Here is a 24,458-nt window from a genome sequence, read left to right as displayed (position 1 = left end):
CAGAGCTATTGCAGAAATTCCCCGTTTCCAGGAAGATTTGCACGGTGTGCAATTCGAATCTCACTCATTGCACGGAAGCAAGCGGACCACACGCCTAAATACTCCAAGTGCATGCGAATCCGGGCTTGTGTTTTGCACCTTTGTTGCAAAGCAAGCCCGCTGAAGCTCCAGCGCGAGGGAGATGGAGGGAGGGAGAGAGAGAGAAGGCAAAGTCTTTTGTGCTTCCCCTCCCCCCCACAACAGCAAAGGGGAAATGTCTATGCCAAGGGGAGGTAAGTGTATTAACGCGATCTGTGCAATCTCTCTGAAATGCAGTCGGTGCTGCATTCTTTGCAAAGTGCATTACTGCAGAATAGACTCGCCCAATGCATTTCAAAGTTTGATGGTTTGAAAGGGTCAGTTACATTTCCTGTGTAAAGATCTGCCGTTTTGCAGAGTTCCTGGTAAGACGATGCTTCCCCGTGTTACACATATAAGATAGACGTTATTTGCATTCTTGTTCAACCCAGATTGAGAAAGCTATTTCAACGTCTTTGCGCGTTCAGGAACTACCAAGCAGCGAAATTCGATTGTGCAATGCCAACATGGTCCTCTTTGCAGACACGAGAATACTTAAAAGCGAAATGTAGCCGTGCAGTTCTGTCTAAATTGTGCAAAATTGTAATATGCATTCGTGAAGTTTAGTGTATTTTTCAAACAGGGTGCATGTTTTTTTTTATAAACTTTGCTCGTCTATCGTGACTACGTCGTTGCCGGAGAAACATGACATGACCCCACGTCCAGTTGCACACTAGTAAGCTACCAAGAAAACGCCGCTGGAAAATTACGCCGAAGTTCTGACATTTTTATTAGTTGCAGTTGAAGTTTCTGTGTCACTGCACGTAGTGGAAAATTATTAAGATGCCATGTCAAGTAAGCTTTGTTCATGCTGTAATACGTGGGTATAAGTTGCAAAAATAACGAGCTAAATATAGGGTTGTTACGAACGTCTGGTCACAAACAGTTCAAGGAACGGGGTAATCGGCAGTGGAAAACGAGCCTCTTAACATAGACCTTCGAAAGCCAAATCGTTACCAACCAGCACCAATCATGTCCTTTTTTTTTTTTTTTTTTTTTACCAAAAGCACGCGATCGACTGCAGCAGGAACACGGTGTATGACATAGCTACGTAGCTTGGTATATTAATTGAGGAGCGATTTTCAGGCTTGTCTTAGTTAAGCTGTCTGTCTGTGTGGTAGGCCTATATTTAATTCTTGCACAACTTGCAGTATTCCCAAGTGTTTTTTTTCGCACCCCAGGCCTAATTGACGTAACATTGCCTATGAATCTTAACCACGCTCTGTCCGCCCTCTGTGGTAGCTAGCTATTTGATACTGCTACAGGATATGCCAGTCCACACTGTAACCATGTCTCTAGACAAGTCCATATGATATGAAGGACTGCCTGAGTGGAGGAAGTTTGTTGTTATTATGGGTGGACAGTCACGAGAACATTAAGCTCAGAGATGGCCCTGGCTTGTTTTGTTCCTGTCCGAGAGGAGACTGCCTGTTGCATAACACACAGGTGACACACCTGTATTGTGGAACTCAAAGTTTGCGTGAGGCCCCCTCTCGCGGACAACGTGGAGGAACCCAGGTGAAACATTAATAGGGCGTGAGCAGCGCTGGACCACCCCTTTAATGAATGCGGTGTTTACACATTACTGTGTAGGGGACTTCCATCAAACCTGGAGATGGCGTTTGCAGAAGTACAAAAGCATGTCAGTTTCGAGTCGTGGTCAGATTGTAGCCTAGCACAAGGGACCCCTGAAAACCTTAGACTTGAAGTTAAAAGTCTGAAAGTGCAGAGTCATGTAGCATCTAGTGGTGCAACTAGTCCTCCCAATGAAAGGGATCTTGAACAGGACGCCAGCCAAATTATCTGACAATAGATACAGCACGCCCAGAATCTGAGATTGGCCAGAACTAGATGTAATACTATGTTTCCGTTGTTAGCCAACAGGTCTAATGTTAATGAATAGGTGTCCGTTATGATTACTGTTTTCCCCGTGCACATGTTATTGTGCCTGTGTGTAATTGCTACTGTTAGCCATTTTGTATTTCTTGATTTTATTGTGTACAGTCAGCAGGCCTGTTTATGTCGACTGGCTTCTGCCTTACTGTGGCCCACTTGCCTTGTGGCGTGGCCCCCTGACCTCTCGCTCTTTGACGCGCCCGGTTTGCATGCAAATGGCCCCTCCCGATCCCAGATTCCTAAACCCGTGGCTCTGGGGGCCCAATTGTTGTCGGCCGTCCAGCCCCTATAGTATTTTCTGCTGCAGTAACAGTAGAATTGTTTGACGCATTGTCCCAGTGATGATTCTCTCTCTCTCTCCTCTTTCACTCTTTATCTCGCTTAACAGGAAGCTTTAAAGCCTTTACTTCTACTCATCTTCTTGCGTGTAAGTGTGTGCTCAAGCAATGGCAAGATAAAGCAAGCAATGCCAAGCCCAGGGCCAGCATGCAAATCCTGCTGTGTTGCGTGCAGTGGCTGATGGAACACTATCCCTCCAGTCAGTCTGTCAGGTAGGCAGGTTGTGTGCAGCGAGGACGCTTCAGCGGGTTAATATACTGCATGTGGACTGAGCAGTGCTGAGAGGGGTGCGTGAGGATTTTAAGAGGCCCCTGGCGGTATGTAAGCTCCGAGAGAAGCGGAAAGGCTGTTTAGGGCGAGGCAAAAACGAGAAGAGCATAAATCCACTTGCGGCGGTCGACTTTCGCGATGACTTAGGATCTCCGATTCCCAAAGCCACCTGTACCTGTGGGTTGCTAACAGTATGCAGAAAAGCAGCCTGGCATGGGGAAGGAGTAGGGCTAAGTAGGGCTACGGGCGGCACTCCCAGTGGTGCCGGGAGCAGACGGACAGCTCCTGGTGCCGACCGACTTGACTCCCCTTGCAGCCAGAAGAGCAGGTAGAAGAGTTGCCTTTGGATGTTGCCATCCGCTACCTCTCTCTCTCCCCCTCTCCTTTCCTCTCCTCTCCCTCTCCTGTTTTATTTTCCTGGCCCTCTCTCTCTCACACGGTGCCCTACTTAGACTCATTTTGATGGTCCCCCTCTGCATGCATAATAACACACAACCAACGGATGCTGTTCCAAGTAAGTAGTGTGTCAGCGAATCCAGGGCTCATCCAGGGACTCTGGTTCAGGCGGTCCGCCGCCGAATGCAATAAATAGCATGTTGTTGCCGCCATCATCCCCGCCTGACTGTGAGAGACGCGTTTGATACTTAAAGTGCTGCGCAAAATGCGATACCCCCGCCTTCCCCTTGATGCAAGCTCGTTCCAAACGACACGGGCACACAGGAAGTTGGCACTCTTCAATGACGAGTGCTTCCCGTCCAAAGATCCCTCACCACAAAAATAAATAAAAAGCAAATTCAGTCCACCAACAGATGGCCTTGACACTGAGTGTAACGGGGAAAGCTCAGCACGGCCCGGCATGTCTCGAATAAGCAATGTTCACAGGTCAGTCGCTGTGCACTGGATCAGAGGCTCTGTGTTCCTTCCTGCCATGCCTTCCTGGTGTGGTCATGTTTGGCAATGAGGCCAGTTTATGGCCAGTTGTAAAGCGGAGAAAATAGCTACTGTGAATCCAGAACACAATGTGAGCAGCTAATGGGGGGTTGTAATGCAGGGGGCGGCCATCTTGAAACGTCTTCTTTAAAGCACCTGCTGCTTTTTTTTCTTCTCTCTCTGTCTCTCTAAGATCGTTGTGTCTCAAACTGGATTTTTTTTCTTCTGCCGTGTACAAAATCTGTCACATAGTCCACTTAGCACCCAAGCAGGGAGTCCAAGAGGAGCAGTGAACACAGAGATTGGGTGGCAACAGGTTGACATCTAATCTTCAGCGATATTTTCCTCCTGTAACCCTACAACACAAACACATGCACACACACAAACACACACAGACACATACACTCTCTCTCTCCCCCCTAGACAGACACACCAGTAACCCACATGCCACCCACTGCCCTGAGAAGGAATTCCTGCCAAGCCAAACAGACAACAGGCTTTTCTGGGACATCCTGTGACTGAACTTCCAGAGCCTTGGTACACATTCACACTTTGTACTGTCCCATATCAGGTTCACACAACTTTGAATGTTTTTTTTTTTGTTTTGGTTTGTTTTGCATTGGCTGACATTGGCTGGGCGATGATGGTAACGATACCCAACTGGCAAACTTTGGGGTTTCTGGGAGGTGTGGGCGAGAGTCCTTTGGTGTAAGAAGGACAGCGCTCTGCCACGACCCCGTAGACATGACCCGATGGGTTTTGGGTTAGTGGTGGGGGGGGGGTGCTCCTCTGGTTAGGAGTGTCATCTAAGTCGCCCGGCCACCACAGGAAGAGCAGTGCGGGGGCTGGTGACCACATCGTTCCCAAAGGAGAGGAGAACCCCCCCCCCTCCCCCAACAGCTGTAGCCCAAAGGATCTGCCATCTTTGGAAGTGTAGAATATCTCTGACTGCCAGAGCAGTCAGAAGAGACCTGACAGCCGCAGGGCTCGATGGGCTATTTTCATCTCTTGCTTGCATGCTGTCTCTCTCTCTCTCTCTCTCTCTCTTGCTTGCCTAGCCTGCCCTCTTTCCCTTTCTCTCCCTCTGCCGCTTGCTCACTCTGGCATTCTTTCCTTGTGTGCTGCCGCATCTTTTTCCATCTCTCCATGTCACTGTATTTTTTCCCTTTCTCTCTCCCTATCTATCTCTGCACCCCCACCTTCTTCATATCATTTGTCCTTTGACATCCCCCACTCTCCCATTTGTTGCCCCCCCCACCACCACCAGCAGCAGCCTCCCCCCCCCCCCTCTCTGATTCATCCTTCCTCTCTGAAATTCCATTGAGGAACTCTTGGGATTGTTGGGATTCCAGCCGCGAGGACATGGGTGGGATAGGGAAGGACAGGAACGGGCGCTCTGCTCCCTCGGGGGTCGCTGGGAACCGGCTGGCTGGCCCAGGTCACCACTGCCTCTCATATTAACGGGTCCGTTATCTCCCAGAATCGCCGGGGTCTTCTGGACCACCTCCCATTAACTGGGCACACACTGACTCGTTTCCTGTGAGATTCTTCTCTCTGTTTTTCCCAAGAGAAGGCAGTGTGCCCAAAGAAATGACACACTTGCATTTCCTTCTCTTTATATTGTCTCTTTTCTTTCCCTTCCCTTGTGATGGTTTGCATACAAATAAATGGTGCTGTAATTGATAAACTTGTCAGCATTGTTATGTGGTCAACGGTACTTAGTTGAAGAATGCTAGTTTTGAAAAAGGGATGTGGTGTGCAGTGCATTGGTGCTTTACTCTGCAAGAAAACATACAAAAAAGCCCAAACATATCCCTTGACAATGTTGCAAGGTCGTACAGAATCGTTAAATGTAACTCTACCTGTGTGTAAGATGAAGGAACAGGACTTCAGCACTGCAGCTGTTAATATATTTGATGCTGGAGTCTTGGAGTTACTCCCAAAACCATGCGCTTTTGGCTGAGGTCAAACAATGCAACATGTTGGTCTTTTTTCCTGCCGTGCACTTTTCCTTTTTCTTTCCCTCTCCCTCGTTCACACACTGTCTGGGACAGAGTGCAGGGGGCGTCGTGTTTTGGTCATTTAGTGCCATTGGATCAAAAGTTGCTATAGGTTAGCGGCAACTCTGAAGAGAGAGAGAGAGAGTGTGTGTATGTGTGTGCCCCTGCGTGTGTGTGTGTGTTTTGACTTGCTGATGTATTGTGGAGTGCACAAGTGAGATTATATATTTTTAGGGCTGATTGATGTTCTGTTATGTTGCTGAGTGATTTCAGAAGACTCATTGCTGTATATAGGTGTATAGGTATGAGTATTTGAGTCACTTGGTTTCACACGAACTGTGCACTCATACCTCCCATATAATTTACAGTTTCCCCTGCAGTGTGCATCAGTGTTTGTATCTGAAATCTAAACTTGTGTGTGTGTGTGTGTGTGTGTGTGTGAGTGTGTCTTGTGTTTCTGTGAGTACACACCAGTGACTAGCGAGAGTGTGTCTGATGAAATGCATACCGTGTGTCTGGTGTTTTGCATGTCCATGTGTCTGAATTATGCCACTGGGAAGTAATCAGTGCGTGTGTGTGTGGGGAGGGTTCTGTTAGTGAATGTGTATTGTGTTTTGCGATAGATGAAGGTTTCAGTAATATGTGTGTGTGGGGGGGGTTCTGTAACTGCATTGTGCTACTGGAAAGGTATAGGTGATTTGTGTGAGTGTGTACATGTGTGCGTGCTCCCGTGCAGTATCTTAGCTCACACCACCCTGCCGCCGCTGGTGCATGCCTGGGCTTGCCCTAGCTGTCAGGGCCGCCTGCAGGCGCAGCAGAATTCCAGCCTGATCAGGATGTGCTGCATCGACCGGCCAACCACTGCGCGAAGGAGCTCATGTGCACGTCACCTGACCTGTTAGTACTCTTAAACACTAGGATGTGTAAACACTAGGATCACATACTGTACTTATACACTCGCACTCTTTAGATTAACACACCAACAGATGCAACGGAGAGCATGTATCGTCACTCAAATGGACACACACACTCTCTCTCGCTCTCTTTTTCTCTCTCCTCTCTCTCTGTCTATCTATCTATCTATCTCTCTTTCTCTCTCTCATGTCTGTCTTTCTCTCTCTCTCTCTCTCACACACACACACACACAAACAAACAAACAGACACACACAATGGTATTCACATACTGTGACTGCCTGGATGCAGTCGTTTTCACCAAACGGGGCTCAGCCAGCCACATGCCAGTTTCATCCAGCTGCATGCTGTCCTCCTCCCAGTGCAGTCATTTGCATAGAGCTGACTGGCTACTAGTACACACACATACACACACACACACACAGCCCCTGTTGGCCATCTGTATGCATCTCCAGGGAGCCAAACTAGTTTCAGTGTGAAGCAGAGTTACTCCTTTTGTAGTGACACCCTGATTACAAACATGTACTCCAATTTTAGAGTAATTCTCTTATACTGATACTTGAATCCCTCCTTGCGTATAGAAGAAGTAACATTGTACTGTAGTGAACTTTGCCATACTTCAAAGCCATGTTCACCACCTCTCACCTGTTTATTAGGGCTGTAACGATACACCTACCTCACGATTCGATTCGTATCACGATTCTTGACCCACGGTTCGATACACCCCACGATATTATTATTATTAGTATTATTTTTTACCTCACGATTTTTTAAATATATTTTCTAATTCACATTAGAATAAGTATGAGCTATAAAAAAAATGAAGAAACAATTTATAACCAAATATTGAGGTTTTTATTACTCAAAGCAATGCTGTTGAAAAACATTCAACAAACTTCTGAAAAAGTAGGCTTGAACATAGCCTAAAAATATGAGCAATGGTATTCGGAGAAGTTGACAGCACTGTGTTGTAGCTGATGAGAAGTGTTTCTAACGAACTGAAAGCTGTAAATCAAAAGGAAACCGGCGGACGGCTGGCGAGTCTTACTGAGAAGACAGCGTCGGAGTCCACGGTACAAAGTGATTTGCACGGCGGACAGGTGTATTGCTCTCTACTCTCTCCCTCCCCCTCCCCTCGTGTCTCCTCCCGTTAGCCTTCTGCCACTCCATATTCTCCACAGTAGCACTGGGCTAAGAGTTAGCTACCGCTGTGGCTAAGGTAACGATAACGACCAAAGGTAACGATACGTGAAATGGACAGTTGACTGACTTCCGTGAGTGAAATGGACACTTGACTGACTGGTGAATTGAGCAGCACAAACTTTATGGACAGTTACATTGCAGTGGATGGACTTAATGCCTTAAATAGTATTGAAGCTACTGTGATTTCATATGTACTATGTTGTTGGTTGAATTGAATAGTTGATGTGAAAAGTGATTCCCTGTGTTTTAAAAGAAAGGATTCCCTGTGTTTTAAGAGAAAGGTTTAATTTAAAAAGAAGCTATGTGATTTGTATTTGACTGAATTATTATTTGTATGATACTGCTGGGGAAAATAGCCTAAGTTCTTTGTTTAGTTTAAATAAATGTTTTATATTTCCCGTTAAGGAAGTCTGGTCTATGGGAAGGGATGGGGTTATTGTGACTACATAGCTAACACATCACCGACCTGAAGTCTTTGAGATAACTGACGGGATTCCCACCCGTTACATATTACGTTATTTTGCGAAAAATGGGGTCGACTTGGCAATGTGTATCTTGGTTCGACTTCCTTCATTACATTTTGAAATCCTGCGTCGTCTACTACAGAAAAGGGCTGCAGATCATTTGCCATGAATATTCACGTGTAGGCTTACTAGTGAACCAAACTTTTTGTATCACGTGACCACTGAGGGCATGTCGCGGTTCTGCCTCCTCGCATCGCGATGCAGGTTCGTGGCCCAGAGTGTCGCGATTTCTCGGTTCGATCCAATATCGTTACAGCCCTACTGTTTATCTTTGCCGGTAACAAGATAAAGTGGGGATGTTGCACTCACATTGTGAACTAATTCATACCACACAGCCAAGGCTCCTAGTCAGTGAAAATGTTCCAGTATTGTGCATGTCTGAAGGAACTATGGTCATCAAACGAATTTAGGATCCTCAGTTTATGGGATTCGCCTCTGTTCACGGATTTTGACAGTGCACAGAATAAGGGTGTGCCTGCTGCGATAAGTGACCATATGCACTATACTTTTCAGAGGCACTTCAGTGTGCGTGTCGGGTTTCCGGTGACCATTGTCCGTGTCAGTGTTCTTGTGAGGGTCTCGCAACAAAAAAGCCAGGATAAGTTTGCACCCGAGCATAGCATAGCATATAATTGTATAGCCTGGCCTAGCCTTCTATGGGAATCTGTTGTTTTTGTGTATAAACGGTGTGAAATTTCCACTAATTCACTCAAGATGGTACTTTTTTTGGAAGGGAAGCTGGTGAAGAACCTTTTCAGAAGTCTGGGAATCTGAGGAATTGATTACGGTGCATCTTGCATAGACACGGGTTTGGGTGGGTGTTAGTGCAGAGTGCTTGGTAAATCGGTGTTGGTGGGGGGAGGATGCTAACTGAAAATAGTCTCTTGCTTCAGATGAGTCAGCTTTGGAGTAAATCTCCAAACCACAGGGCATGACCACATGTGCACTCAGCAGTACACAACAGCCCCCACCCCCCCCACACACACACAAAAACCCACACACTTCATCTACCTGTCACTCATTCTCTCTACTCCACCCTATTCCTCACTGTCTCTCTGCCAAACACATTCCTCGTCTCTTACTTTTTACACACACACACACGTTTGTACCTTTGTTGTAATTTCTTCCTCCTGCAATTCTTTAAAGGTTCTCTGTCAGGCTCTCTTAAGTATCCTCCGAGATGTGAAGCTAGGTGGTTATAGCCAAGCGCATCACTGGCTCGCTGCCTTGTCATTTTTTTCTCGTCCCTCCCCACCTAAGCTTTTTCCTCATTCCCACGTCGTGCCTCTTGTTCACACCACCTGTCGCTCACGCGGCAAAACCCCCTTATGTTGCCGTGGTAACAGAGGCAGAGCAAGATGCTTGTCGTCGGGCGTGGCTAGGTGTGCCCAGGGTGGCGGAAGGCACCAAGCCCGAGTCAGACAGGGGCTGAGCATGCACCCTGAGGTGCCCACTGTACCTCTCGCTCGGGGCCGTACCCCGATCCCCGCCGGTAGGAGCTGGAGCCCAAACAGCTCTCCAGTCGTAAGTGTTGCAACCCAGGGCAAAATAAATTCTTCCGTCCAATCAGAGGCACACCCAGTTCTGTAGAACTTTCTGAAATTCATTTCAATTTGGTTGGCAGTGGTGTTGTTTTTCAAATGCTTCTTTTCCTTGGAAGTCTGGAGAACCTTGTTGTTGACTTGTGCAGTCCTGTCTCTGTTTGTTCTGTTGCTGTTTACTGGGTTTTATCTCCCTTTGATCTTTTGTATCTTTTCTTTTTTTTAATCATTTCCAGGTAAGAAGTCAAAGCCGGCGCTCAGGCTCCCTAAGGAGGTGTTTGAGCAGCCTCCCCCAGCAGCAGCCGCGTAAGAGCCCTTTTACTAGCTATCTATCTATGCGTTCATCCGTCTGTCTGTCTGTCTGTCTGTCTGTCTGTCTGTCTGTCTGTGTCTGTCTGTCTGTGTCTGTCTGTCTGTCTATGCATGCATATATCTATCTATCTATCACTTTATCTATCGCTTTATCTATCTGTCGCTCTACGCATCTATCACTGTATTTTCATTCATTAAAAATTAAGATGAAATGATCTGGTATTGTTTGGTATATTTAAAAGATATATCGGCCTATGTATTCTGTCTTTCTCTTGTGCTCTTTTACTTTTCCCTTACGTTTTCTGTTCTCCATAAATTATTTCAACAGCGGCGCACCTCTACCAGTACTGAATTAGGAGCGCCGCTAATGAAATTTCACACAGTTTATTATTCATGATGTTACATTCGTTAGCAAGCTGAAGATATGATGGCTTAATGCTACAGACCTACGGGGCAAATAACTCAAGTGTAGTCAGTGAGTACTGTATAAGACCAGTGGTCTAGTGGGAATTTTTAAAATCTGAGATATTAAGGTTGAGTCTCACGCTTTTCAACGTCGGAATCTGATGAAACACAATGCTAAATGTTTGTATCCACTACACCCCTGTTGCGACACAATTAACATGTTCTCAGTTAGAGAAGGGTACCAGTTTAAAGACTAGCCTAAAAAGTCAATCCGTACCTAGCGTTAGCATGTCATCGGTCAATGTGTTTAGCATGTCATGTTGGAAAGTTTATTTATTACCTGTTGCAGTTGAATGTCACATCTCAACATGAAAGCAAACCCAAACCAGCAGACTGTCTTTAGTGTTATTGCACCATTAAACACTGCAGGTCTGTGTCATTGTACAGTACTTTTCTTTTCAACTGAATATGGGTGCATAGTATTCAGTACACAAATGAACAAAAGATTATTTGAAATAACACTTGTCTGTACGTATTAGTGTATTTACTATATCTAATAAGTAAAGAAGACAAAATAAAGGTTAATGTATTAATATAATTTATAAAAATGATATGCATTGATGATGATACTACTAAAAGATATTCTGTTTAAGAAAAGCACTGAGTCCAGCATCACAGGCTCAGGAGACTCATGCGCACAGACGGCACCTCTGCTGACATAAATCACTGTCTCCTTTCATTTTCACCCTGCTTGCTCTATTTCCTCTTAATGCTCTCTTGTGTCTCTCTGCTTCTCTCTTTCTCTCTCCCATCTCTCTCTTTCTCTCTTTTTATCCCAATTTTCTTCTTCCATTTGCCTCTCCTTCCATTTGCCTCTTCATCTTTTCTCTCCCTATCTGTTCAGTTAGCGAGCTAATCTGTCCCTCTATCACACCTTTTCCTCTCTGTTGTAACCACAGCAACACATGCCTTCCTGGTTTTGCAGAGAGATGCCACAGAAGCACCATATAAACTGCTAGACTAGGCCTGTGCTTCTCTACAGAGACACCTCGATGGAATTATGTGTTATCGCTTTGAGAAGCTCTTATGATTATGTTAATAGTTCATCTCACCTCAAGCCCCCATCAGGAAATAAATCTTTAATAGAGATTATCTGGCGCCCGTCTTTGATTTTTTTTTATAGGATTAATCTGTGTAATTATGAGGGTAATTATTTGTGTTTGCTTACTTAAGGAGTGCTGCTTTTGCCTTTTCAGACCTCCCAGAGATTTGGACTCCAAAGCCTGCGTGAGAGTCGGAGACAAGGTAAGTTGTTTCTTTTCTTCTCCTTTTCCCTTTTCAGAGGGTGTTGTGTTGTCTTTATATTATGGGTTGTAAAAATCATGCTCTCATGCTATGGTTTGTTAAATCTATGGATAAGATATGGTTTCTAGACAGGGAAATTAGAATATTTCTTGGATGTTAGGCTGATTTAGAGTATTTGAAGCTCCGGAACTGTTCTCATGTGTTTATCTTATCTATATATTTAATGACTTATTAGGTGTATATAGTTTTCTTATTTCTTTCTTATAGTTTTCTCCCTCTCGTTTTCCTTGTCTGCAAGCTTGGTTGTGGCCGGTGTGCACTCTGGGTCATAAAGAATGCATGAGTTGACATTATGGCCAGGACTGCCTACTGCAGATTATAGACAGACAGGAATGTAACATAACTGCCTCTTAGTCTGTACAAATATTTAGTTTCAACTCATCAAATCTCTGGAATTTTCCATTTGTAATGGAGCCATTAACATTTCTCTCTCTCTTTTTTGGGTTATTGTTTGCTGTCAAATTGACCCTCCTGGGTATAAAGTAACTTGATTGTGATTTGACATTGTTGGCGGTGTGGTGATGGCAGTAGGGAGGGTTGACAGAGACTCATGGCTCATAGGTCGGGGCTATGAACTGCCGATTGCAAAAGGGTGAAGTGGTGGTACCTGTATTTATCCAGATAGAAAATATGATTCCTTTAAGAAAAAAATCTAAATTATAATTAAAACACAAGCACGTCATCTTACATTGTTTGGTTAGATCAGATAAGATTGAGATAAGTACACGTTCATCATCCTTCTCTTCTTGTGTTCTTTTTCTCCTAGCTACTGTACAGTGGTTAAGTGGTATGGTGGCAGCCAGTCCATTTGCTGAAATACCTTGTCATGTTCAGTTTCTCTCCTCCTTCTCCTCCTCCTCCTCTCAGCCTGTCTTAGTGCATCATTCTCTCTCGCTCTCTCTCTCCTTCAGTGAGCTGAAGCTGATCTGTGCAGCTCTACTGCTGAGTCAGTGAGCACTGTCTAACGTCTGGGTTCTCTCTCTCTCTCTCTTTCTCTCTGCCCCCACTCTTTTTCTACCCCCCACTCACTCCTCCTTTTCTTCTCACTTACTCACTGTCTTGCGCCCTCTCTTTCTCGCTCTCTTTCCCCTGATCTTATCTCGCTCACACCTCCCTCTCGTCACCTACACCCTTTCCGATTTTCTCACTTTCTCTCTGTCTCCTCCGTCATTCTGCAGAACTTCGAGGTGAAGGCGGATGACCTGGAACAGATTGGCGAGCTGGGCCGCGGGGCGTACGGTGTGGTGGACCAGATGAGGCACGTGCCCAGTGGCACCATCATGGCAGTGAAGGTGAGATGCCCACAATACCCAGTGATGCCCTCCTCCAGTCCTTGGTGGTGGAACCGGAACCAGGAAATGCATTAAACCTAGCATCAAGTGTAGTCTCTAAGTCTCTTAGTCTCACCACTCTCTGCACGGTGCGGTCCAACATGGCCAGGGATGTCTGAGCGATAAGGATGGGCTTTGGCACGGCATGACCACTTTCCCTTCATTGCATTAATGCAGTGTGTGTGGTCACTAGTCTCCAGTGCAACTGAAATGAACCAGTGTCTTGATATAAGGGCACAGTTTGGCTAACTGTGGTAGTGGCTAACAGTTGGAAAAACAGCTCAAATTGCCTGTGCTAGGGTTTTTTCTTTTAATCCATTGAATGCCTTATGATTCATGGAAGAAAAGAAAAGGCAAAAAGAATAACAGGGAAAAACAATCGGTTTTCAGAGGCTTTTGTGCTGACACTCTTTCTTTGTCTCTCTCTCTCTGTCGCTCTCCCTCCTCCCTTCTCTCCGTCTCTGTTTCCCTCCCCTCAGAGGATCCGGGCGACTGTCAACACGCAGGAGCAGAAGCGTCTGCTGATGGACCTGGACATCTCAATGCGGACGGTGGACTGCTACTACACGGTCACCTTCTACGGGGCTCTCTTCCGAGAGGTGCTGATCTCCTCTTACACACACACACACACACACACACTTGGCAAATGTTTGGCAGGTTAAGATATTACCATCCCTTTGACTTACATACATTTGCGTCCAAATCAAACGTCCAAAATCACGTATAACCTGTGCATGATCACATAATCTGTTAATGATTGGATGTTTGGCTCATGAAATGAAACAAAAAGACAAATAGAAATTACAAATAAGACAACGTATAAACACAAAAACTGTAGTTCTAATTTGCAATACTTGCACAGGATTTCACTTAGACTAGAGTTGCTGCCATTATACAGTGAATACATTATCAGTCTTCTGTGGAACAAGTCGTGTTAAAGGCGCTGCTGTTTATAGGCTCTGGCACGCTGAATGTAGGTGAGCGGCATGAGGCCTGTAGTTTCGACAAGGAAACGCGCGATCAGAGAGCTGTGTGATTTTCGGAAGCTTCTGCTTCTCCTGTATTCCACAGGATATCCCATCGCAGCCGCAGAGGGGAGAAAACACACTTCCTGTTTGTCAAAGTGTGTGTGTCTGAGTATGAGAGTGTGTGATGTGGCTTAACTTTCTGCAATTTCTTTCACCCCCATGTCTGACCCTCCGCCTCTTTCTGAAACCCCACCTCCACACACTCCCGCCCTGTGTCTGTATGGTTGCCAGGGAGACGTGTGGATCTGCATGGAATTGATGGACACGTCCTTGGACAAGTTCTACAAGCGGGTCATCGAGAAGCACATGACTATACCGGAGGACATCTTGGGCAAGATGGCAGTGTCTGTAAGTGGAAGTGCTTCTTCAGAGATCTGCATGCATAGTCAGAGGAAACCACACACTCTCCAAGCCAATCAAGTACTTTCACTTCAACATACACTCATGTGTTGATGTGTGAAACGAAGAGAACGGGGGATTTTATTTTATTGATGTGTGCATGTGTGTTGAGGGAGACAGGCAAGCTGAGACAGCGAGCTGTGTTTGAGTTGAGAGTGTGAGTTGGAGTGTGAGTGTATTTTGTCTGAGAACTTGTAGCCCAGCCTGGCATTCTTGATTCGCGCATGTGCGGATTATCACACACTCTCCAAATTGGTGGAAAGACATATTGTTCCTCGTCCAAGCAAGCGGATGCATTTAGGTTGTCAGGCGCACCTAAACTTGTGTCACACTCATGTTTGGAGGTGGCAGGATGAGGGCTGGTGAGAAAGAGACAAGGTTGCACCTAGAGAGATGAGTCTGTGTGTGTGTGTGTGTGTGTGTGTGTGTCTGTGTGTGTGTCTGTGTCTGTGTGTGCACACATTTGCATTAGAGGTAGTAATACATTGTTGATCAGTATAGAGACTTGCTCTGTCAGTAAGACCCAGTGTAGTTTTTAGACATAAATATGCACCTTGACAGATTTTCTAATAATAGTTCCCTATGAATTATTTTCCATTCTTTCTGTCTCTCTTATTCGTAAGTACCTGAGTAACACGTGTGTTGTTCTGATCCCCATTGTAGATTGTGAAAGCCTTGGAGCATCTCCACAGCAATCTGTCTGTCATCCACAGAGGTAAGACTCTTTTTCTCCCTTTACTTCATCTCTACTTCCCTTCCCCTCTGTCCATCTATCTCTCGATCTATCTATCTATCAATCTATCTTTCTCCCTATCTACTGTTTCCTTTTGTAACATCATGGTTCTTGTTTAGACTCAAACCCATTCTCTGCGTGTCATTCTTCATTACCTAATTCAGCAGTGTGCTTCTTTTTTTCCTGAACGAGCAACTGCCGTTCCCTTTTTGTCTTTTTTTAAATATTTACTGATATTTTCTGTGTTCCCTTTCGTCACTTCTCCTTTGTCTCTTTTGTCTCCTTTTGTCACTGCCTGACTGACTCTGTCCTACTTTCTCCTCCTCCTCCTCCTCCTCCTCCTCCTCCTCCTTCCCCTCCTCTGTCACCTCCCCCAGATGTGAAGCCCTCCAATGTGCTCATCAACACCCAGGGCCAGGTGAAGATGTGTGACTTTGGCATCAGCGGCTACCTGGTGGACTCTGTGGCCAAGACTATGGACGCCGGCTGTAAGCCCTACATGGCGGTAAGACCCAGTGGACTCTGAGCCCATTATCCCAGGGGTTGACACCTTTATGTAATTCTTGTCTATCTGCATTCATACTTTCAGTAAGGACACATACTGATCAAATGTAAGCTGAAAGTGGCAAAATGAACATTTGCTAAATGAAGAAAGGAAAATGATCTGAATTTCGTCAGATTAACATTCTGGCTCTGGCTCTAATTAATGAATTAATTAATAATACATAGTAATAATGCATTATAATAGAATTAATGCCAATCATAATAAATAACACATTTGGTTTAATTTAAAACAAAAGAAAATGCCCTGAAAGTAAACTGGGAGAGGGTCACTGTCATCTGCCAGTGGCTTCAAACACAAAGTGCATTTATGCCTCCAGTGTATCTCAAGTCCCTTGAGTATCAGATAGATAAATAGAAGTAGAAGATGCGTTGTGTGTGCATGATGGCTGCGTAATCTGTTGATTGGCGCCCATGCTATCAGAAAAGACAATGCACACTGCCATCCTGAGCTGCACGGCTCGAGCTGCGCTGTAGCCGTGAGTCGACAAGCGGTTCAGCGGGGGAGCATAGTCCTTCATGCATGAGGTTAAGTTGTTCTCTGCGAAACAAATCACAGTGAAACGCACAAATACAGACAGGCTGCCTGCAGCAGAAAATGACGGCGTTGTGAATAAACACACGCAACCGATTTCTGTACCTGCTCCACAGCGCAGCAGTCGTGCACACGTGACTCCGGCAGTGTGCAGGAGGTGTTCTGGAGTTCGCTGCATGCTTCAATTAAAATGTAAACCCAGGAACTGGGGTTTAATCTGGATTTGACTCTGCATAGAGTCCCACTGTGATCCCGGTTTATGTTATTCTTACGCCGCCTGAAATCTATTACTGAATGGGGCTTCCAGTTTGAATGGTGGTGGCATGACAAATATGCTCTTGCCCTCTCTATTTGCCTGAGACCGGGTACAGACCTGATTTTATGGGCCGCACACAATGAGCCATTCACACACGCACACACATACACGGACACTTGAATGTTGAGCTCTAGGCTTTACCCAGATCCAGTGTGGTGCACACAAGAAAGCACATTCATTCAAGTCCAGGCCGAGGTATGGGTGTCATGCACAAAACACACACAATGTATTTACACAATGTGTGTTTTTGTGGAAAATGTGAAGTAGCAGAGGAGATAAATATGAGATGTGTGTGCATGACCCTGCGAGCCTGCTTGCAGTAGAGGTTGCATGAGTACATCATTTTAAGGGGGGGGGGGGGGGGGGGGTTGAGTCTGTTATCAATTAAAGGACTATGCAACTATGATGGATTTGTTCTTTGCACAGAGCCAGGCATAACATTGAAATGAAATTATATGGATATAACTCTTGGTTTTACCTTACACAATGGTGAACTTTGGATGATATGATATTTTCACATTCGTTACCAACATTCTGCAGTAGTCCAAAATGGAATATTCAGTCAACAAAGTAGGTTTTTTTTTCAGTAAGTGTTCTTATTGTGTTTACATACGACTGCAGCCTGCACCTGCTTTTTAGTACATTTGGTGGAACCTAGTCATCAATGGCCAAGGCCAACTGATTATAAATTGAAATGAGTCATATTAGCTTGAAGCCTATGAATCTATTTTTAACAACATTCATTTGGTTAGTCGTGCTGGTATAGTATCCTAGTCTGTTATATGACCGCTGCGATGTCGGAGCCATCCTTGAGAAATCCGTCCATAACTCACAACTTATGCACGCTTATTTTTATCACAATAGTCTGTTTTTAATCAAAGCACTTCCAAACAGTTGATTTCCTCTGTCATCATCCTTCCTCCTGTTTACCAAGGGCTCTAACTAAAAAATGTAGCTCAAGTGTAACACTTGAAGTCCTCCGAAGGGGTTATTATGTGATGTCTGTCTCTGTGAAATTATTGCATACAAGTTTGGAACTGAAACGCTTAACTTCTCCAGCGCCATCCAAAACACTTTAAACACTCATCAGCTCTTCTCTGCTCCAGACTCCCTCCAGAACCTGCTTCACCCCTGCTTCCAAACAAAGCAGTATGGGAAATGTAGTCAATAAGTACAATGACCAATATTTAGAATTGGACCCGTTTTCATTTCTTACTATAGTGTTACATGATTAATGAGTACTTCATGTTGATGTGGAATTGATGTACCTGCTTGATTACTCAAGTACTCTGTGCAACCCCTAGCCTGAATGTGTGTGTGTTGGTGTGTGTGTGTGTGTGTGTGTGTGTGTGTGAGAGGAAAAAGCCATGTGTGAAACTCTCATATGAATCCCATCTTCTGTCCTATCTCCACAGCCTGAGCGAATCAACCCGGAGACCAATCAAAAAGGTTACAACGTCAAGTCTGACATCTGGAGTTTAGGAATCACCATGGTGGGTCAATAATTGTGTGAGTGTGCGTGTGCGTGTGCGTGTGCGTGTGCGTGTGTGTGTGTGTGTGCGTGCATGCGTGAGAGAGATTGAGAGAGATCGAGAGATAAAGACAGTCAGATTTTCATCATGTCTATGAAATCAAGACTATTTCCTCCCTTTACAGTCTACTTTTTCTCTGTCACATTTCTCCCCCTTTCCCATTGTAACTGCAGCCAAGCTGCAAGTGTGACTTCAACCTTCAAATGACTCTTTGTGTGGTGGCACATTCAGTGCTTGCAGTTACATGTGCTTGCAAACTCTTCCCAGGTTACATAAGTGTTAAGTGCTGCATTTTCTCTCTGTGTGTCCCTCTATGCTGAGATAAGAGAGAGAATATTGCTCTGTTCACACTGAATTCCTCTCACACCAAAACTACCCCCAGCTAGCATTATAATGTTACATCATCTCTAGCTTGCTCTACATATTTTTTTGCCAATTATCCATATTTGTTGTCGTTGAAATAGCTCTGACATTTAGATGAGCTGAAATCTAACTTTGTAACATATTTTCTGTTTTGTTTTGAGGTTTATTTTGCATTAGTAAATCTCCAAGGCTGGTTACATTCTTTATTATCTTGGATTGTGTTGGAGGGATAGACATTAAAACAGAAGATATGATTTGAACTAGTTCAAGTATAACAGTGGGCACCTTGTTAAACATGTGAACTCTATTTTCTATTAATTCTCTATTGCATTCTATGCTGTCTAAGGAGAATTTCTCACAATTTGGTATTTGGCTGTATTGCTGAACTCTAGTGGTGACGCTCAGAATTGGGTCACTCAAGGTTTTTTCCGGTAATCTACAGACCTATGATGTTTACTTTGTACCAAAGGGTTTTCTTGTGTGCTGTGTGATGGCCATTAACCATTTCTGATATTAACTGAGAAGATAAATACATACATCAGGTAAAGTATGTAATACTGACTCTTTGTGTGTGTGTGTGTGTGTGTGTGTGTGTGTGTGTGTGTGTGTGTGTGTGTGTGTGTGTGTGTGTGTGTGTTTGTGTGCCTCAGATTGAGCTGGCGATCCTGCGTTTCCCTTATGACTCATGGGGCACGCCCTTCCAGCAGCTGAAGCAGGTGGTGGAGGAACCATCCCCCCAGCTGCCCCCAGACAAGTTCTCCCCCGAGTTTGTGGACTTCAGCTCCCTGTGGTGGGTTCTCTCTGTCTCATATCACTTCACCTCCTTATCACTCACTCACTCACTCACTCACTCTCTCACACACAAACACACACAAATCTCAAATAACAGATTGTGTAGATGTGTCCTTTGCTGCTTGCCCACTGTATCAAATATTCATATCATTCAAAGGAGCTGAAAAATCCTTCAGTAGCGTACTGCTCTGGAATAGTCACTCTGAGGCTAAAAAAAAGCTGTATAATACTTCAAACTGCTAAAACAGTGAGAACAATAGATGGATAGGATGAAGTTCTTTGAGGGAAGTTTCAGGAGAAAACCCTCTCAAAGTTTGACTGACCTGGCACTGCTCATTTTCACAATCTCTTGTTCAGTCCTCTCGCAAACCAGTGAATCATTCAAAAGGAACTTTCCAGCAGCAGGATGGTTCACTAATGGGTGCCCTCTGTACTCCCGTGTGTAATAGTCTCATGAGAAATGACTTGTGTACTAGTCTCATGAGAAATGACTTGTGTACTAGTCTCATGAGAAATTACTTGTGTAATAGTCTCATGAGAAATGACTTGTGTACTAGTCTCATGAGAAATGACTTGTGTACTAGTCTCATGAGAAATTACTTGTGTAATAGTCTCATGAGAAATGAAGTGAAGACTTGAATGAGGACTCCAGGCCGTGTTGAACCGGTTGAATCTGACTACATTAATTACTCCGTTTAGCAGACGTCTGTGACTTGCAGTGCAGATACAAAGTTTCATTCATGTGTTTGCATGCTGGGAATAAAACAATGTGAGACTGGCTGATAAAAAAGAGAGTTTGGTTAATTTCATGCTTCAGCGATTAGCTGAATCATAGATAGAGGAGTAAACGGTTATTTAGGGGTAGAGAGAACCTGTAGATCTATAAAAAAAAAAGTATTTAAAATAAGATCTCCTACGTCATGTGAATCTACAGCAAACACTGTGATTGACCTTGTGCGCTGAGAGACGTGTCCGCAACAGCAAAAACTAGGATGCTTTTGAGACACACATATGCATGTTCGTGTCCGCATTGCACAAAGCTGTGTCCGCAGAAGCATACTTGAGTCCTTACGCATTCTTCAGGAACTCTCCAGCGCTCAATTCAACCCTTAACAGCCAGCCGCTTCCCGCTCCGCAATCGCCCCTTCATTGTGTAATTAGCGGTCATGTGGCCAAACGTGACTGCCACTGTGTGAGTGCTTCCTGCTGTCCAAAGTTCCATCACAAGTTTGCAGCTCCAGGTGTGTCTCCCAGTGGCAGCGAGAGTGCAGTGAGTCGTGTGGGCTTTGAGGTTGGAAAGACCACTCCCAGCTGCTTCATCTCGGAGATGTTAAGTGTGCTAGCAGCGTGTGGAGCTTCTCTACTTGGTAAACGCTGCTGACTCTCTTAGTCACTGTAGCAAGTGGTGACACACAGTACTGTGCCCCCCCCCACACACACTCACACACTCACACACTCACACACTCACACACTCACACACTCACACACACACACACACACACACACACTCTAACATACTAACAGCTCCTCTCTGTAGGATTTTGCCAACTATGTTGGTTGACCTATTGTGTGGTACCGGCGTGGTGTTAACATGCTACCACGATGTGTTCTTTATTCGTCTGCTCCGATGAGTCGTTTGATTTATTGGGGATGTCTGTAGGGTGTGTGTGCTTCTTTTGGAGTGCTGTGCCATCCGTCTTTCTGTCACCATCACCAACTCTAACTGTATTTATAAAAAAAGAATGTACAGTAATACTCACACACACACACACACACACACACACACACACACACTGCTGGGAAGAAAGGACATGATGCTTGCTGAATAATGGTATTTTCCTCACGTAGAATCAAGGTCTGTTTTCTTTTTGTCAGTATCACATTCTGTTTGGGAATTGTCGCCCTTCCTTTAACCTTTGACTCTAGGGGGTGACTCATTTTCCCGTAATGTGCTCATTGTTGTCTGCTACTAAGTGATGGGTTTCCTTTCTGTCTTCTGTTGCACAGCTTGAAGAAGAATTCCAAAGAGCGGCCAAACTACACAGAACTCATGGTAAGTGCGTTAATGTGTATGCTCAGTTATTTTATGTTTAAGTGGGCATCTTACCACAGCTCCCTGCATTGTACCTCTACATTTTGGCCACTAGATGGCAGACACAACCCAACAGTTGGCCCACTGAAGTCTAACAATGTGTACATACATCCGTGGTTAACTTGGTACCAGAACGTGCAGCTATGTTAATGATGGTTAATTGTATATCAGTTGTGAGGTCAAATTGATGAAACTTTATGGAAATTCATTTATGGCAGGTTTGATTTTTTTTATATATATATATATACACAATATAAGATAGAAAAATATAAGGGGTTACTGGCAACTTTAGTATGGCCTGGTTGTCTTTACATGGTTTCTGGCTTGTTTTGCTCTCAGTGTGTGATTCTTGTGTTTATTTGCTCTCTATATCCTTATGTATGACTTCTCCATTCTTTGTGCCTTTGCAGGAACATCCCTTCCTCATCTCCCACGAATCCAAAGAGACTGACGTCGCCAGCTTTGTCAAGGTCATCCTCTGCGACTGAGACCTAACCCAATCTGGTCCGACCCGAACCCGCCATGACCCACCTCCCCCGCCCCCCTCCAAACCCCAGCCAATCGCACAACGCAGGCGGTACTATTTCCCACGCCCAAACCAACAAACCAATCGAGAGAGAGAGAGAGAGAGAGAGACGCAAGGAAGCACCAATCGCAAAGCTTGGCAACGAAGCCAGACTAAGGAGTGGAGGGACTTTGGAGTGGTCAGAGGAGATGAAAGCCCACCCTAGCCAATGGAGACGGAGAGGAGATGGAAGCCCACCCTAGCCAATGGAGACGGAGAGGGGGACTGGGGGAGGGGGGGTGGGAGTATGGGTCACTGAAACAATACATAGAAGTGAGAGGTGAGGAGGGGCTAGGCCATGTGTTGGAGAGTGAGTGTGTGTGTGTGTGTGTGTGTGTGTGTGTGTGTGTGTAAGTAGTGTGTGAAAGAGAAAGTGAGTGCCTAACTGTGTGTGTTCATGTAAGTGTGTGTAAGAAAGTGACAATGTGTTTGTGTACGCAAGAGAGCAAGAGAGAGAGGTCATGTTTATGGGTGTGTGTGTGTGGCAGGGAAGGTGTCATAGTCCCACTAGCTTCATTTTATCTGAATTATCTAACCCAGTCCAACCTCTTAAGCACACCTGATCTAGAAGAGAACTGTTTCAGCATCTGTTGATGTGCTGTTGATCCGTTAAGAGAAAGTTGTGAATGTGCGTGTGTGTGAGAAAGAGAGAGAGCAAGAGTGTGTTTTGTCATGCTGTGTGTGCTTGAGCAAGTATATTTCAAATTACTTGTGTGACGTACGCGCTCATCTTGGTCACCAGGCCATGTTCAGTTCAGTGGTAACAAGCAAAAAAAATAAAATAAAAAATAAACATAAAATAAGATAAAAAATATTGAGAAGAAATACAGACGGATGTCTGAAAGTACCATAGATATATTTATATATGATCTAAATGTGTATAGGTATACTCCTACAAGTATTTCAGTGGTTTACTTAGGGAAGTTATGCATGAAGAGAATCTAGTGTTGGTTTCTTGTAAGGAAGGGGAGAGAGCAGCACACAATGCCTGAGGGGCTTTCAGCGTTTTACTTCACTTATCCTCCTATGAAATGTGTGTGTGTGTGTGTGTGTGTGTGTGTGTGTGTGTGTGAGAGAGAGAAATACTATAGGTAAACTAGAGAGAATCCACTGTATCATTTTGAGATCCAGCATTGCATTATGTTTGTTTGTTTGTTTGTGTGTGTTTTTTTGTTGTTGTTGTTTTTTTCCTTTTCTTTTTCAGAGAGCTTTCATGTTTGCCTTTGGAATTCTAGCGGGGATGGGAGGGGGGGGGGGGGGGGGGGGCACCTAGACCTGCTGCTTTTATCCAAGTTCTCTGTTCTGAGCCATGCAAGAGACTCCTCGCTCTACGGTCAACTATAGTGCAAACTGGAAATCACCTTCAGAATAATTATTCTTAGAATTATTATGATGATTATTACTATTGTTATATTATACTTTAACATATTTTCCTCTCTGAGGTGTTCTGCAGTTTCTGTATTTATTGTAACTGCTGTTTTCCCTTTATGAAAACTTGACATTTTTCTTATTTTTAAACTGTGTATGAATGGAGGTGGGTGTGTGTGTGTGTGTGTGTGTGTGTGTGTGTGTGTGTGTGTGTGGGGGAAGTGTGTATTGTTTGCGTGTGTGTGTTTGTGTGTGCCCTGTATCTGTTCTGACACACACACTGGTGACACTTCTCTGAAAGCCTCACTGTGACTCTCACTAGCCTGATTTGTGCCTCTTTATAGAACATTAAAAAAAAACCTACAAAACCCAAAACGCATCTTGTGTCTTTGTCTTCATATGCTCCCAAGATATGTAATCACATGAGGCTTTTACTATGATTTTCTTAGTATGACATGTAAGAGTTCTGTTTTGCTATTGCTCCTTACTAAATCATGTAAAGGGTCAATTGTAACATTCAGACTCATTAGTTACTACCCCACCCTGGACTTTCCTCACCTGGTTTTGCCCCCATGCAGTACACCTGCAAATGCTTGTTCCCTAAATAAGGGGACTTCCTACAACGTGGTTGTTGTGGGAAAAGCCTCATCATGGCCTGTTGACTATAGGGATCATATGATTAATGTTATCAGGATATCTCCAATTAAAAACAACTGTAAGCCTATTGAGGCCATAAATAACTGGACTATACAGTCATTCACTGACTCTAGCACCATCACTCAGCTAACACACATTTGAGGGGTCAACTGTAGGGCTGGAACTAATGTGGCGGAAGCTAAACCACAAAAACACTTGCATACACACCCTTCACTCACTCGCATACACACACCCTCCACTCTCATACACACACACACCCTCGGCTCTCTCGTACACTCACTCCACTTACACACTCCACTCTCTCGTTCACTCAAACACACACCTCAACTCTCGTACACACACACACACTTCCGTCACTGTCTCGTACACACA

The 24,458-nt window shown here is 44.6% G+C and overlaps 1 protein-coding gene across 2 annotated transcripts; it reads left to right on the top strand.

Annotated features, from left to right (window-relative positions):
- Positions 1 to 36: 36 nt before the first annotated feature.
- Positions 37 to 23,295, top strand: map2k6 (mitogen-activated protein kinase kinase 6). 2 transcript variants are annotated; one of them, XM_080833784.1, is made up of 12 exons: positions 37 to 272; positions 9,969 to 10,038; positions 11,706 to 11,754; positions 12,993 to 13,106; positions 13,625 to 13,744; positions 14,405 to 14,521; positions 15,236 to 15,287; positions 15,683 to 15,810; positions 18,133 to 18,210; positions 19,263 to 19,402; positions 21,412 to 21,457; positions 21,907 to 23,295. In XM_080833784.1, exons 1-12 carry the CDS (start codon positions 182 to 184, stop codon positions 21,982 to 21,984), a joined length of 1,083 nt encoding a protein of 360 aa, XP_080689910.1. In that variant the 5' UTR covers positions 37 to 181; the 3' UTR covers positions 21,985 to 23,295. The 2 variants fall into 2 exon arrangements, with proteins under 2 accessions (XP_080689910.1, XP_080689911.1); XM_080833785.1 differs by lacking the exon at positions 37 to 272 and adding an exon at positions 7,645 to 7,702.
- The last annotated feature ends 1,163 nt before the right edge of the window (positions 23,296 to 24,458 follow it).

Source organism: Sprattus sprattus (genome assembly GCF_963457725.1).
Source record: "Sprattus sprattus genome assembly, chromosome: 3".
NCBI lineage: Eukaryota > Metazoa > Chordata > Actinopteri > Clupeiformes > Clupeidae > Sprattus > Sprattus sprattus.
This window is presented reverse-complemented; position numbering and strand designations above follow the sequence as displayed.